This window comes from Amphiprion ocellaris, chromosome 1, assembly GCF_022539595.1.
Source record: "Amphiprion ocellaris isolate individual 3 ecotype Okinawa chromosome 1, ASM2253959v1, whole genome shotgun sequence".
Lineage (NCBI taxonomy): Eukaryota > Metazoa > Chordata > Actinopteri > Pomacentridae > Amphiprion > Amphiprion ocellaris.
The window spans coordinates 30363625-30378489 of record NC_072766.1 but is presented as its reverse complement, the minus strand read 5'-3'; the positions used below and the strand labels follow the sequence as shown (position 1 = coordinate 30378489).

General features: G+C 37.9%; 1 protein-coding gene across 4 annotated transcripts in view; it reads right to left on the bottom strand.

Annotated features, from left to right (window-relative positions):
• Positions 1 to 13557, bottom strand: part of nadsyn1 (NAD synthetase 1) — a 36585-nt gene extending 23028 nt beyond the window's left edge. Inside the window, exons 1-10 of one of the 4 annotated variants that reach the window (XM_055012049.1) lie at positions 13271 to 13545; positions 12580 to 12682; positions 5323 to 5383; positions 4834 to 4950; positions 4070 to 4123; positions 3521 to 3610; positions 2435 to 2486; positions 2074 to 2162; positions 1862 to 1979; positions 1380 to 1511 (exon numbers count right to left, since the gene is read on the bottom strand). In XM_055012049.1, the coding sequence (XP_054868024.1) occupies positions 1380 to 1511; positions 1862 to 1979; positions 2074 to 2162; positions 2435 to 2486; positions 3521 to 3610; positions 4070 to 4123; positions 4834 to 4950; positions 5323 to 5383; positions 12580 to 12616 (750 nt within the window). In that variant the 5' untranslated portion in view covers positions 12617 to 12682; positions 13271 to 13545. Of the gene's footprint in view, positions 1 to 1379; positions 1512 to 1861; positions 1980 to 2073; positions 2163 to 2434; positions 2487 to 3520; positions 3611 to 4069; positions 4124 to 4833; positions 4951 to 5322; positions 5384 to 12579; positions 12683 to 13270 lie in introns of all 4 variants that reach the window. The other 3 variants (XM_055012053.1, XM_055012046.1, XM_055012051.1) reach the window with 3 other exon arrangements.
• Between the last annotated feature and the right edge of the window lie 1308 nt (positions 13558 to 14865).

The window sequence follows — 14865 nt, the reverse complement described above, 5'->3', positions numbered from 1 at the left end:
TTAGCACATGAACACAAATGTGAGTATTCATGGAAGACATGGAATTGTCTGGGTGACCCCAAACTTTTGAACGGTAGTGTACACACGTGGACAAAATTGTTGGTACCCCTCGGTTAATAAAAGAAAAACCCACAATGGTCACAGAAATAATTTGAATTTGGCAAAAGTAATAATAAATAAAAATTCTATGAAAATTAACCAATGAAAATCAGACATTGTTTTTGAACCATGGTACAACAGAATTTTTTTTTTTTTTTTAAATCATGAAATAGGCCTGGACAAAAATGATGGTACCCCTAGAAAAGACTGAAAGTAATGTGACCATAGGGACATGTTCATTCAAGGTGTGTCCTCTAATTAGCATCACAGGTGTCTACAAACTTGTAATCAGTCAGTCGGCCTATTTATAGGGTTACAGTAGTCACTGTGCTGTTTGGTGACATGGTGTGTACCACACTAAACATGGACCAGAGGAAGCTAAGGAGAGAGTTGTCTCAGGAGATTAGAAAGAAAATTATAGACAAGCATGTTAAAGGTAAAGGCTATATGACATCTCCAAGCAGCTTGATGTTATTATGACTACAGTTGCACATATTATTCAGAAATTTAAGATCCATGGGACTGTAGCCAACTTCCCTGGACGTGGCCGCAGGAGGAAAATTGATGACAAATCGAAGAGATGGATTATATGAATGGTAACAAAAGAGGCCAGAACAACCTCTAAAGACATTAAAGGTGAACTCCAATGTCAAGGTACATCAGTGCCCTGATCTAAATCCTATTGAACATCTATGGAAAGAGTTGTAAACATGCTGTCTGGAGAAGGAACCTTCAAACCTGAGACAACTGGAGCAGTCTACTCATGAGGAGTGGACCAGAATACCTGCTGAGAGGTGTAGAAGTCTCATTGACAGTTACAGAAATTGTTTGATTGCAGTGATTGCCTCAAATGGTTGTGCAACAACATATTAAGTTAAGAGTACCATCATTTCTGTCCAGGCCTGTTTCATGAGTTTATTTTTTTAAATAATTCTGTTGAACCACGGTTCAAAAGCAACGTCTGATTTTCACTGGTTAATTTTCATAGATTTTTTATTTATTATTACTTTTGTCAGCTTCAAATTATTTTTGTGACCATTGTGGGTTTTTCTTTCATTAACTGAGGGGTATAACAATTTTGTCCATGTGCGTATGTACTGAAAAACAATAGTACTGCACAAATTCTTCTGTAAGTACAAAAATACTGATATTGCACAGATTTAGAGAAATCAGAGAAATAATGCCACTTCACATCTGTCAATCCAGATTTTGAAATATGAAGAGATGTATTTGCAGGAGTGCTTTGACCAGTGTGTGCTTCTTTTCACATCCATACGTACCAAATCATTAAGGGAGAACTGTGCTCCCTGTGCCACAATGTCTCCATTGATAGCCACCATGGAACAACCATCATAGTAGACACGGTCTCCATCACAGCCCCTTTGGTTGGCATACAGATAGATGCCTCCACTCTGAAACATCACAAACGATACACTAAATGCAATACTGCTTTTGTCAAACTTTTGCATACTCTATACAGGCAATGCTCTGAAGACATATTTAGGTAGTGTTACTTTTGCCTGCATTAGTGGTACAACACTGCCCATTTGTGATTTCTGCTTTCCATTGTCTGTGTATGAGTAGATGGGTCAGAAATGAAACATTAAGTGGTTTGAAAAGGTGGTGGCTTAGCAGAACAGTTTCAGAAATATTATTTATTCTTATTTTTTCAATAACTAAGAGTCCAGCAAAATTCTATTTTTTTTCATGTTTCAATAAGAATGGACAAGAAAATGTTTGTAGGCTCCTGGTGAATGCATACCTTGGTGGTGGCTGACTTGATCAGGTTTATTCTTTGATCAGCTTTACGGAGCTCGTGGTGGCTGGCCGAGGAATTAGTAAAGATTTCAACCCCATCCAGACCCATCTGAATATGGGGGCTGAGGAAAACAGAGAAAACCGTTGAGTCATCAGGAGGTAGAACTATTTCCGGCAGCCCCTGTAAGATCCTTACACAATCCCCCACTGCTGCACCTGCTGGGGTTCCAAAGCTCTGCGCATATCTCACTGCCGATGCAAGTGTCTTTTGTGGACAGCACACAGAAACCAAATGGGACACTGTCCTGATGAACACAAAAAACAGGGCATTATAAAACACTGACCAACTCAGTTTCCTGTGAAGAATAAATTCTGTGGGTCTGATCAAGTTTCTTAAAATGAGTAGTTAGGAGATTAGTTATGATATTAAGGTCATATTACTAAATAGTGTAGCCCTTAACACATCACATACGAAGCAATTAAATAAGAAATGAATGTCGCCTTCAGTCTCAATCCCAGGAAACAGTCTGCTCTTTACATGAAGACCAATAACCTTGAAAATAATTGTGATTCTTACCTGGCCTGTTATTTCCTGAATCATTCTGGGCAGAAAATACTCCTCTACCTGCCTTGAGGAAGCAAGCAAAGTGAAATAAAATGATATTTGACACATTTTTGAAAATCTAACCTTACCTAACTTTGTTCCACTGCATTTACAGGGATACTTAGTTTTGACAAAGGCAAAAAAATACTTTCAACAACTCTAATATCACATTATTTTTTGTGCATTTCACTTGTGTTTGCATAGAAAACAAGGCATTGTGGTGTCAGCAGCAGTGATAAATAATTTAATTGTGTCCTAACAGCATGGTTTGAGCACTGTCCCAACTCTAGATCAAAAATAGCTTAGTGTGTGGCTGAACACACTGCTAACACTTTCAGAACACTGAAAAAGTGATTTTTTTTTCTTCTTCATATTTCCAGGAGACTAGATATAGAAGGTGTAGCGCTGCCTCCTACTAGCGAAAAACAGCAACAGGTTTGGTTGTAACCCATGGAAATGATGTACATAATTACCGGTATATAGAAGAGGGAATTGAAATCTAATCTAAATCTAATTGAATTGAACTGAAGTACTTCGAACTGTCAACTGGATCACCTAAGATGAATGGTATGATTGCCAAACTGACAGTATCATGTTGCATTATGGGAAATGTAGGATGCAGTGGTTTCAGTGATTAAGCTATAGTGAAGTCAACTATATTAAAAGTAAATTTTTGACCTCTGCTGCATAGATTTGAGCTTTCTGATTCCTAGGAATAACATCAAATTCTTGAAAAATGAGTAATATAGTGCTATAGGATAATTTATGGTCCACCAGTGAAAAGGTTAGTCTGATTTAGACACTGTATTGAATTTACTGTACAATAACTATTAGAATGACTCTATGTGGACAACACCCTATTTATAACCAAATAACAAAACATAAAATTAAAATGAAATAAAAAAACTAAAATTCATTGGAAATTAAAGAAATCTAACATTAAATGTCTTGTTCATGTACCAAAGCAATATATCAAGTAGAGTCCTTGTGAACAAGAAGACATAGTCATAAGTAGGGCTTAAAATGTCAGTACCACACAGTGTCCCAGTGATAACCAACCTCAACTGGTTCCAAGGGGAGAACCAGCGCAACTCTCTGTAATTCCCAGAATTGGCCATTATCATCTTAGGCCTGATCAGCAGTATCTTTCTACAGGATGGAAGAAAATGCTGAGTGGTGTTCTGTAAGCTAAGTACAGTTATATACATTACTGTTCAAAAGTTTGGGGTCACTTAGAAATGTCCTTATTTTTGCAAGAAAAGCAGTTTTTTAATAATATTAAATGAATCAGAAATACAGTCTAGACATTGTTAACATGGTAAATGACTAGTCTAGCTGGAAACGGCTGATTTTTAATTGAATATCTACATCATTTCCAGCAACCATCACTCCTGTGTCCTAATGGTCCATTGTGTTCATTAATCGTGTTGAAAAGGTAACCGACGATTAGAAAACCCTTATGCAATTATGTTAGTACATGAATGAAAGTGTGAGTTTTCATGTAAGACATGAAATTGTCTGGGTGACCTCAAATTTTTGAATGGTAGTGTAAATGTAAACAAATAGAACTACATGTCATTGGAAAAACTGGACTAGTGTGTGACATACCTGTTGAGGAACAGGACCCGACAGTTATAGCGTGTATTGTGATGCATGATGGGCCTGAGGGGAACACAATCCAAAACACTGTCAAATGTGATACCAAATGGTATTCACAGCTATATAAGGGGAAAATTTAAATACACACTTGTTTTGTAAGTATCATTCAGCACCATAAAGGGAAGCTGCAAGCATAATGAATGCCCTATGCTCTCTAAATGTACAGCCGCTGTTGAGCAAAAGGCTCTGCTTTAGATAGTGACTGATTTTATTTTTTTTTCTCAGGGTAATAAAAAATAAAACTGATAATAAACAAAATGAGTTGAGTCACAGGAGTCTGCAGTTTAATGACTGCTACTTTTAGTTACTCCACCAAGGAACACCATGGAGTTATGTGACGATTAGCCTGTCGCCCACTACATATTTAGGTCACATGATTCGGTATCCAGATATAATGTACACATGCATAGCACACAGCTGTGCTCAGCTCAAGGTTATTTCGTTTGTGGGTATTCTATGCTGCCATGATTTCTGATCATCAATAACTAATAAACAAATGCTGCATTTCTGACAATGTCATATGGGGGAATGAACAGCCTTGGTGGACTGCTGGCTCTCTAAGTGCTTTTCTAGTTATCTATGGGACACTAAAACTCATTGACATGAAATAAAAACATTTAAATGCTCAATTATCTCCTACTGGTACTGTGTGTTGCCAAAGTATCCTGAATACTGCTTTTTGACTGATCTGATTGTTTGAATGGAACACTCACATTCCAACATCACAGATGATGTCCTGGGTGATGGGAGATTCCAATAGATTCCTGAGAACCTGAAAGCTGTGGAGCAATGTGTCCGACTCAAAGAAGTGGTCTCCACATCCATACCCGCTGTGAAAATGTAGAGATTTGGAAAAGAGAAGTGTCAGTTCAGAGTAGTAAAGTAAAACTGAAACTTTGTAAAGCCTCTGAATTAAAAGTTTAGTATTTATACAGATGGCATTGTGGAACAAGTCCAGTTTGACCAAGATAATCAATTTGAATTTAATTCAATTTCAACTGAACTGAATATGTTTTATTGGTAAGAATATCATGCTAACAATATTACCAAAGGATCAGGAAATGTGCAATTCTTAAAAAATGCAATTTATTAAGTGAAATGACCCAATTGAATTAATAAGTAATATTATAAAATATATTTAATATGGGAATTTATGTGAGTGCAAGCATCTTGCAAACTAAGAAATACTTTTTCCTCTTTACCATATCTCCAGCTCTGGACCCAGTCTGTATTTTGCTCCATGAACCTTTGCAATTTCAATACCTGCAGAGGAACATGCAGAGACACAACAGACAGGATTAGTGTTTTTGACTTAATATTGTATTTTTATGTGTCTAATGTGCAAAGCATACCAACAGGAACTTAATGGAGCAACCTTATTTCTTACATGCATCATTTCAACAGACTGTTAGTTTTCTCATGACTAGGCAAAGTAAACATCAGGCAGAATTATTATTTTATTTTTCTGTATGTTCGACTGGTGGGATGGGGATGGGAATTTGGGTAGGGAGAAAATAGTTTCCTTTCAGACATGCTTGATATTATATCATTTGTCATATTGGGAGTTTTTTTTACAGTTTTTTTGTGGGGGGTTTTTTTGTTTGTGTTTTTTATTTTGTTTTTTCCTTCTTCTCGTTTGGCTGTCTGTCTTTATTTAGTTTTCTACTAACTTGCCATGTACCCTAACATATATTTATATGTACTTATAAATTGTGCATATAATTCTACATTATTATTATTTTTATTTTATGTTCAATGCATTTATGTATCTCTGCTCTCCTGTGTTATGGATGCTTCTGGAGGAAATAATAAAAAGTATAAATGAAAGAATTCTTTTTTTATGGGAAGTGTTACAGAACTGTACTGTTCATGCAAATGATTTTTTAAAAAAATATTTTAATGCTTTTTGCAGTGCGCTCTGGATGACTGTCATGCTGGAATAGTCCCCTTCTGTCAAGTTTATGCTGACTGGAAGTCATCTTGATAGCCAGCATTTTGGTATATCTACATTCATGGTACCATCTATAAATGTCATCTCCCCAATACCTTTTTCACTAATGCAGCCCCATATAATCACTCCTCTGTGCTTCACTGTCAGACATAACTATACAGTCACTGTGGTAGCCCTGGTTAGGTTCACACCAAACATGCTGGACCCCATCTGAGCCCACAAATTTATCTTGGTGTCGATGGTTTAAAGAATGTGCTCCCAGTGTTTATCAGACTTCTGTTTGTGGTCTTTATTAAAGTTTCACTGTAAGGTTTTGTGCCCATGAGCAAGCCAGAGGCTTTTCTTAAAAAGCTGTCCATAGAGGTTGATGTTATGAACTGCCCTTTATACTGGATTTTACAGGAACATTGATTTCCACTGAAAACCCATGTGCTAATTCTGAAGCATTTCTGCCTGTCTGTTTGTCAGAGCTACATTGTGTAAGTGGCACACTGTCTGTGATATCATTTTAGGAGGAAGACCCCTGCAGCTCTGATTAGTGTTACTATGGCTTGTTCTATACATCCTGATTTACTTGGCAACTGTGTTTTCACTAATTTTTAGTTGGTCACTAATTTTCCTGTATTCTTTGGATAGCCTCATAATCTGCGGCCATACAGACAAGACAGCTTATAGGACCAAAGCTGAGAAATTTCTGACATTCACAACTCACTCTATAATCACATTCATGCTATTACGCTAATTAGAAATCACAGATGTGCACAGTTTTGTCTTAGTGATCACAGGTTTCCAAATTTGTGTTATGGGTCAGTGGTGTATTGATTTTGGTTGTAGTGAGTTTCTAATTTGGGGCGTGTATTTTTAATGAAGTTTTTCTACCTTTTTGGTCTTCGATTTGAAAGAAAACGAACTCTGCTCATCTATTTAGAAATACTGCAAATGTTGAGATGTGATGCATTAGTGATAATGCACAGGGGTGTACATACTTCTGATGTATACTGTATGTGAGTCATGTTTCATTGCAGTTTTGATTGAAGGTGATAGTCAATATGTAGGGGTTGAGGTCAAAGTCAGTACCAGATGATATAGAGTTTCTATCAAGAGCAGCTGTTGGCCACATGCTGCCCACAGGCTACAGTGTTTCTCATGAAAACCTGGGGCCTGTACGACAAAACAACTTCAACATACCTGAGATATCTTATTATCTGGCTTCACTGAGCCCAAAATCTACAGTAACGCGCAACAGTCACAACAGAATTGTTCTCGACTTGTGAAGTAAGCCCAGGGTTTCTGAATCTAACTTTAAGTGTGGTCACAAGAAAGGGGCAGTAGATGACCAACTATAAACATGGACTACATTTCAATTTACTCTGCATTGCCCTTACTATTCATGATATGCTCAGCTACACACTGTCTGCATCTTACTACCAGCTTCACATGCAGTATATTTAATGTCAAATCCTTACATCATAACAGTAAACTTATGAATCAGCTTCAGTGTTGGCTTGTACTTTGTATCGTCTATGTTACTCTTATCATGCATGTATCCCAATGTGTGTTATACACACGTGGACAAAATTGGTGGTACCCCTCAGTTAATGAAAGAAAAACCCACAATGGTCACAGAAATAATTTGAATCTGACAAAAGTAATAATAAATAAAAAAATCTATGAAAATTAACCAATGAAAATCAGACATTGCTTTTGAACTGTGGTTCAACAGAATTATTTTTAAAAATAAACTCATGAAACAGGCCTGGACAAAAAAGATGGTACCCTCGACTTAATGTTTTGTTGCACAACCATTTTGAGGCAATCACTGCAATCAAATGATTTCTGTAACTGTCAATGAGACTTCTGCCCCTCAGCAGGTATTCTGGTCCACTCCTCATGAGCAGACTGCTCCAGTTGTCTCAGGTTTGAAGGTTCCTTCTCCAGACGGCACGTTTCAGCTCCTTCCACAGATGTTCAATAGGATTTAGATCAGAGCTCATAGAAGGCCACTTCAGAATAGTCCAATGTTTTCCTCTTAGTCATTCTTGGGTGTTTTTAGCTGTGTGTTTTGGGTCATTATCCTGTTGCAAGACCCATGACCTGTGACTGAGACCAAGCTTTCTGACACTGGGCAGCACATTTCTCTCTAGAATACCTTGATAGTCATGAGATTTCATTGTACCCTGCACAGATTCAGACACCCTGTGCCAGATGCAGCAAAGCAGCCCCAGAACATAACAGAACCTCCTCCATGTTTCACAGTAGGGACAGTGTTCTTTCCTTGATATGCTTCATTTTTGCATCTGTGAACATATAGCTGATGTGCCTTGCCAAAAAGTTCCACTTTAGTCTCGTGTGTCCATAGGACATTCTCCCAGAAGCTTTGTGGCTTGTCAACATGCAGTTTGGCAAATTCCAGTTTTTTATGATTTGTTTTCAGCAATGGTGTCCTCCTTGGTCGTCTCCCATGAAGTCCACTTTGGCTCAAACAACAACAGATGGTGCGATCTGACACTGATGTACCTCGACCTTGGAGTTCACCTTTAATGTCTTTAGAGGTTGTTCTGGTGTCTTTTGTTACCATTCCTATTATCCGTCTCTTCCATTTGTCATAAATTTTCCTCCTGCGGCCACGTCCAGGGAGGTTGGCTACAGTCCCATGGATCTTGAATTTCTGAATAATATGTGCAACTGTAGTCACAGGAACATCAAGCTGCTTGGAGATGGTCTTATAGCCTTCACCTTTAAGATGCTTGTCTGTAATTTTCTTTCTAATCTCCTGAGACAACTCTCTCCTTCGCTTCCTCTGGTCCATGTTTAGTGTGGTACACACCATGTCACCAAACAGCACAGTGACTACTGTAACCCTATAAATAGGCCGACTGACTGATTACAAGTTTGTTAGACACCTGTGATGCTAATTAGAGGATACACCTTGATTGAACATGTCCCTATGGTCACATTATTTTCAGTCTTTTCTAGGGGTACCATCATTTTTGTCCAGGCCAGTTTCATGAGTTTATTTTTAAAAATAATTCTGTTGAACCACGGTTCAAAAGCAATGTCTGATTTTCATTGGTTAATTTTCATAGAATTTTTATTTATTATTACTTTTGTCAGATTCAAGTTATTTCTGTGACCATTGTGGGTTTTTCTTTCATCAGTCGAGGGGTACCAACAATTTTATCCGTGTGTATGCTTCCTTGTCCTTGTCTGATGATGTTTGGTATGTAAGAAAACTTGGGCCATGTTTTCTTGGTTACGGCCCTAGCCATGTGTAACAGTTATTTGAGAAAACAAAACAAAAAAAACAAAAAGAACAATGTAAACACATCATTCAAACTCACAGACTAACTGCAAATTACACAAGGTTAATAAGTAGAAGGCTTCAGTATTTAATCAGTCTGTTTCATCATGCTGCTACACAAAGACCTATTCAACAATGAACTAGCTTTGAAATTGCTTTCAGTTTCAAAAACTCCTGCCCTCTTCAGAGACCCTCTCACCAACGGCACCAATCGCCATGGAATCTTTTATAAATAGTAATGCAATTTTTTAAGAACCTAACACGTTTCGAAACAGGTTCTATGTGCAGCATGTCTTACCATGGTAATGTATCTACAGTATACGGTATGTGATCTTCAGCAAACCCTGAAAACCCTGAGTTAAACATGAAGTTACTTGCTAACCTCAAACCACAGTAGAAGCCTCAGGTTGATCCAGACGTCCTGTCCTGACAATGGAGTCACTGAATGGCATCCCACAAACTACATTCTGCAAAAACTACTTGCACGCAATCAGGTCAACATAAAGAACTTCAAACTTACACTATCGTTCAAAAGTTTGGGGTCACCCAGACAATTTCATGTCTTACATGAAAACTCACATTTTTATTCATGTGCTAACATAACTGCACAAGGGTTTTCTAATCATCAATTAGCCTTGCAACACCATTAGTTAACACAATGTACCATTAGAACACAGGAGTGATGGTTGCTGGAAATGGGCCCCTGTCCCCCTATGTAGATATTCAATTAAAAATCAGCTGTTTCCAGATAGAATAGTTATTTGGCATATTAACAATGTCTAGACTGGATTTCTGATTAATTTAATGTTATCTTATTTGAAAAAAACACTGCTTTTCTTTCAAAAATGAATAAGGACACTTCTAAGTGACCCCAAACTTTAGAATAGTAGTGTAAGTCTCAAGTCCTGGTCTGAAACCAGCTGTTTTACTCCAGTTCAATGGATTTGAATTTTGTTTACTTCCAATACCAACATTTCAAATCAATAATATTACCAGATAAGACTTTTCATCCTGACATCTGTAAAGCTGCTCAAAATATCAGGACTCACTGACCTACTGTCACTATGAAATCGTGTTTATGATGACTAACAGCTTTGCAAATGTCACACAAAATTTCTACACTTGATATTAACAATATTGTTGCATGCTGCATGAATAATGTCTGAAGGTCACAGCTGCATTTCTCAGCAGTTCCAGTCTCTCATTTAATGGGCATGGTATGTCTGCAGACAAAGATGCTGTTTTTTCAAGTAGGGCCTGTTGTTTTCACTTAACCTACTCAGTTGGATAAGTCACAAAAAAACATTTCTGGTAGAGATGAAAGATATTCATAGTGGGACTACTGAATGTGAATCAAGCTGTGTGAGAAACAAACTGTTTTAATTCAACAGACAGTGCTAACGTCACGTTTCAGCCAATTTCAGCTTGCTGCAAAACCAGCTCTTAGCTTGTGTGCTTTTGTATTTGATAAAATTATCTTCCAATTTTGCCAAGGATGACCAATAATTCATAATAGCGAGAACATTAATTATACTTCAGAAGATGATAAAAGCACTTAGTAAGCAGGTTAAATGATGCAAAGAAAGTAGAATTACAGGTGGAATAAAGTTTCAAAAATCATAACATGTTAGTTACAATTATTTGTCTAGACTAAACCTTTAATAACCCTTATATGCTCCAGTGATTGAACCCTACACTATTCCAAAAGTGGGTCATAATTGACCAATATAAGAATCAATGTGTTTTTATGCCTTTTTTTGTCATTTTGGTTAAGAATAATCATTTGTATTATTGTTTGTATTATATTTTTGTCCACACAAGAACGATTTAATGTTTTTTTCATTTCATGATGGGGTCGCATGTCATGAGGTGGGTAATCAAAAAAGGTGGATCTGTGACACCCCGCAATAAATTTTCAACTTCAAAGCATCATTATTCAGAGACTAATGGGCCTAGGAAGATGGGATTGGTCTTATTTAAAAGCTCTTGAAGTTTTCTTTCATTTACTTTTAACCTTATTTGATTTGATGGATTAGTTTTATTTCAGCAATCCTTTTAATAAAATAATCCAGGGGTGGATCGGAGTGGAGGCAGAGTGGAGGCGGGAGGCGGGAGCAGTAATCAAGGCTGAGAACCCCAGAAACCTCTGTTGCTTCTTGAATAAACTGTTTCTTTGTTTTTTTTTTAGTTTCTTAATTACCCCCTAGATGTCTCTAGAGGTTGTTTATGCCTTTGGGTTCAAGGACAGGAGCCATTTCACTTTCATTTTCACCTTGGGAGGAGTGGTTGAGAACTATCATTTTGTCCAATTTTCTCGGAAGCAGGTATATGTAACATGTTTTTCTTCATCTTCTGAACCTAAAGTGTAGTTTAGCATGTTTCTGATCTTATCTAAACAATAAGATATTGCACCTGTTGACTCCACAGCTTGTATGATTCACAGTACAAAGTTCAGTGAAAGCCTATGTTCAGGTTGGGCCTACACAGCCATGGAATGTCACACTTGCAAAGGAATACGTTTAAAGTCAAACTGTTTCAAACCATTTTCATGTTTCAGAGGTTGGGCAAGGTGTCCTAAGCCTTATATTTGTGATATCTTCCTTTCAGTGAGAAAACAAGATGCCAAAGTGTCCAGAACGTGGTAAAGAATTCACCCGGAAGGACAGTCTGATTCGTCACCTTGCGAAGCATAAACCCGCTCTCTACAAGTGCAAGGAGTGTAACAAGACGTTTACCACACCCAACAACAAAATTTTACTCTTGGGGCCTGTGCTGCGATAGGTCACTTTTCAACCACAATTCATACCCCTTCATAGTAAGAGGAAACATGTTTATTTAGCCCAATCTTGTAGCCCTGGTTGTTATCGACCATTTAAAACAAACCAGATTGAATTTGGTTCAGAATTGGCTGAGCAATGGTGTTTCTTGTAAAACGGGTTCATTTTGAGAAAAACGTGTTTTTCTGATGAGGATCTAATGCATTAGTCAGTTAACTAATCATGTATTAACGAGTGTATCTCTGGAATAAAAGGAGATAATGAAGTTCTGTTTTTTGTTTTTGGTGTGGCATGACATATATATTAAACTGTGAGATTATTGGAAAATGGGCAATTTTGACCATGTCACACATTTGTGGCCCACCTTATGACATGCGACCATGGATTTTTAACATTTTGATAATTGAAAAAGAAGAATATTATACATAACCGCAATAGAAGAATGTCAACATCCATTCTGTAGACATTTTTCCACTCTTTTCCTCCAGCTGTTGCTGTTCTCCATCCCTCCAAGTTTGTGCACTGCATCACCTCTTGAATGATAACATCAGTGACAAAGAGCTTGGGGTAGTCATACAAATATGTCAATTTCGTTAAAACTATAACTTAAATCTAAATGGAATGATATCCAAAAAAAAGCGTTTGAGGAATATCTGGAAAATGAAATGATAAAAACTTTTCATTACAAAGATATTGAAAGAAAACGACCTCACTGGGCCATTTTAGACCCACTTGTGCATCTAAGGGTTAAAAGCACGGGTACTTGAAATAAAATAACATTTTGTATTGAATAAACCTTTAAATTCATAACTTGTGAGGAAGCATTTTTAGGTGGAATAATCCTTTATTATCACAAGTAGCATTTTGAGGAATAATCTTTGAAACTTTAATACTTGGATATCAAATAGCACTCTATGTGGAATACTTGTTAAATAAACCACGAAATGATATGCAGTATTTCTGGCCTTTGGCCTTTAAAACCATAAGTCGTGTGCTTTGGCGATCATTTCTTACAGCAAGAGGCGCTGTCTGGAAACGGAGGGTTCTAGAAGTACAGCTTCCAGGGCCGCAGACACGTAGTGCTGACTTTGAAGGCTTCTGTAGTAAACGGTTCCACTTACTTCTCAGTATTCTCTCCGAGTTGCCCTCAAAGTCCAGCGCCCACTGATTCAACGAGCAGGCAGCCACAGTCACTTTTCGGCCCATTTCTTCGGTCCTTGCAGCAGAGAGCAGGTGAGTTGAGTACGGCGGCTCAGTTTGGACAGTTTGAAGCTACTGATGTCGATCTGTGTGACGATCAGCAGATGTACGCGGAGAGGAATGCCAGCTGTGGTCTAACCCATAGACATATAACCGATATAACCTATGGTTTAATCACGTGCTTCCTCTGCTTCTTCTTTTCCTGCTGCTTCTGTCATCGGGCCGGTTTGGAGTCTTAGTTCGTGGTGCTGCCCTCAGCAGGACAATGGATACACTACAGTCAAAAACGGAGCTGCCTTCTGCAATCATCCATCCATTATCTATACACCGCTTAATCTTCATTAGGGTCGTGGGGTGGGGGGCGCTAGACTTGGGGCATAGGCAGGGGACACCCTGGACAGGTCGCCAGTCTGTCGCAGGGCTACATATACAGACAAACAATCACACTCGCATTCACACCTAGGGATAATTTAAAATAATCAGTTAACCTCAGCATGTTTTTAGACTGTGGGAGGAAGCCAGAGTACCCGGAGAAACCCACGCGTGCACAGGGAGAACATGCAAACTCTATGCAGAAATTTAAGGCCGGGATGCAAACTGGGGATCTTCTAACTGCAAAGTAAAAGTGCTAACCACCATGCCACTGTGCAGCCCCTTCTGCAATCATTTTTAAAACAAACTCAAGACCCATCTCTCCAGTATATAATTGACTCTCAAAGGTATTCTACAAGTTGTTTGATTGGATTTTTTTAAAGGTCTACAAATACATTAAATAACCACTGCTAAGTTATAGAAAAATGGATGGCTTCTATGAATATGAAGCACTTCAATCAGTCAGGGAGGGTTTGAAAAGTAAAACTCATTTCGATTAGTCAGCTACTAGAGGCATAAACCACACACTAACAAAAAAAACTCTGTACGAAACAGAGTATGAGTATACTACTCAAGCTCCTCACCCTTCTCAGTTAAAGAGGTGACGTTACCCATGAGCATCAACAGTTAAAAAGCCTTTTTTTTCTCCACCTCCTAGCCCTGAGTTTAGCCTTTAGCTTAGCACCGGGCTCTCCATCTATGGTATGCTTTCTTCAACTCGGCTGGCAACCAATCTTTACTATAAAACTACTAAACCAACATTCTCTCAAAGGCTGTTAAAAACACTTTGCCAGTCAAAGATGGTGCAGACATAGGAGAACAAAATCTATAGTAGTCCATCACCAGTCAGCAAGACAAAAACTGCAATGAAAGAAGCGCTCAAGCAATGTCAATATATAGTTTCTTCAAGAGCAAACTTGGTTGAGCATGCTTAAGGGAAACACTTAACTCGAGGATATGAGGAACAAAACAAGATTTTTTTAAATTAATTAATTGATTGATTGATTGATTGATTGATTGATTGATTGATTGATTGATTGATTGATTGATTGATTGTGCAACCCAGGAAATGAGTATAAGAAAGGTGGATGGTCAAAATCTAATGGACACCAGGGAAGCTGGCCTAAAGGGCACAGACACAACA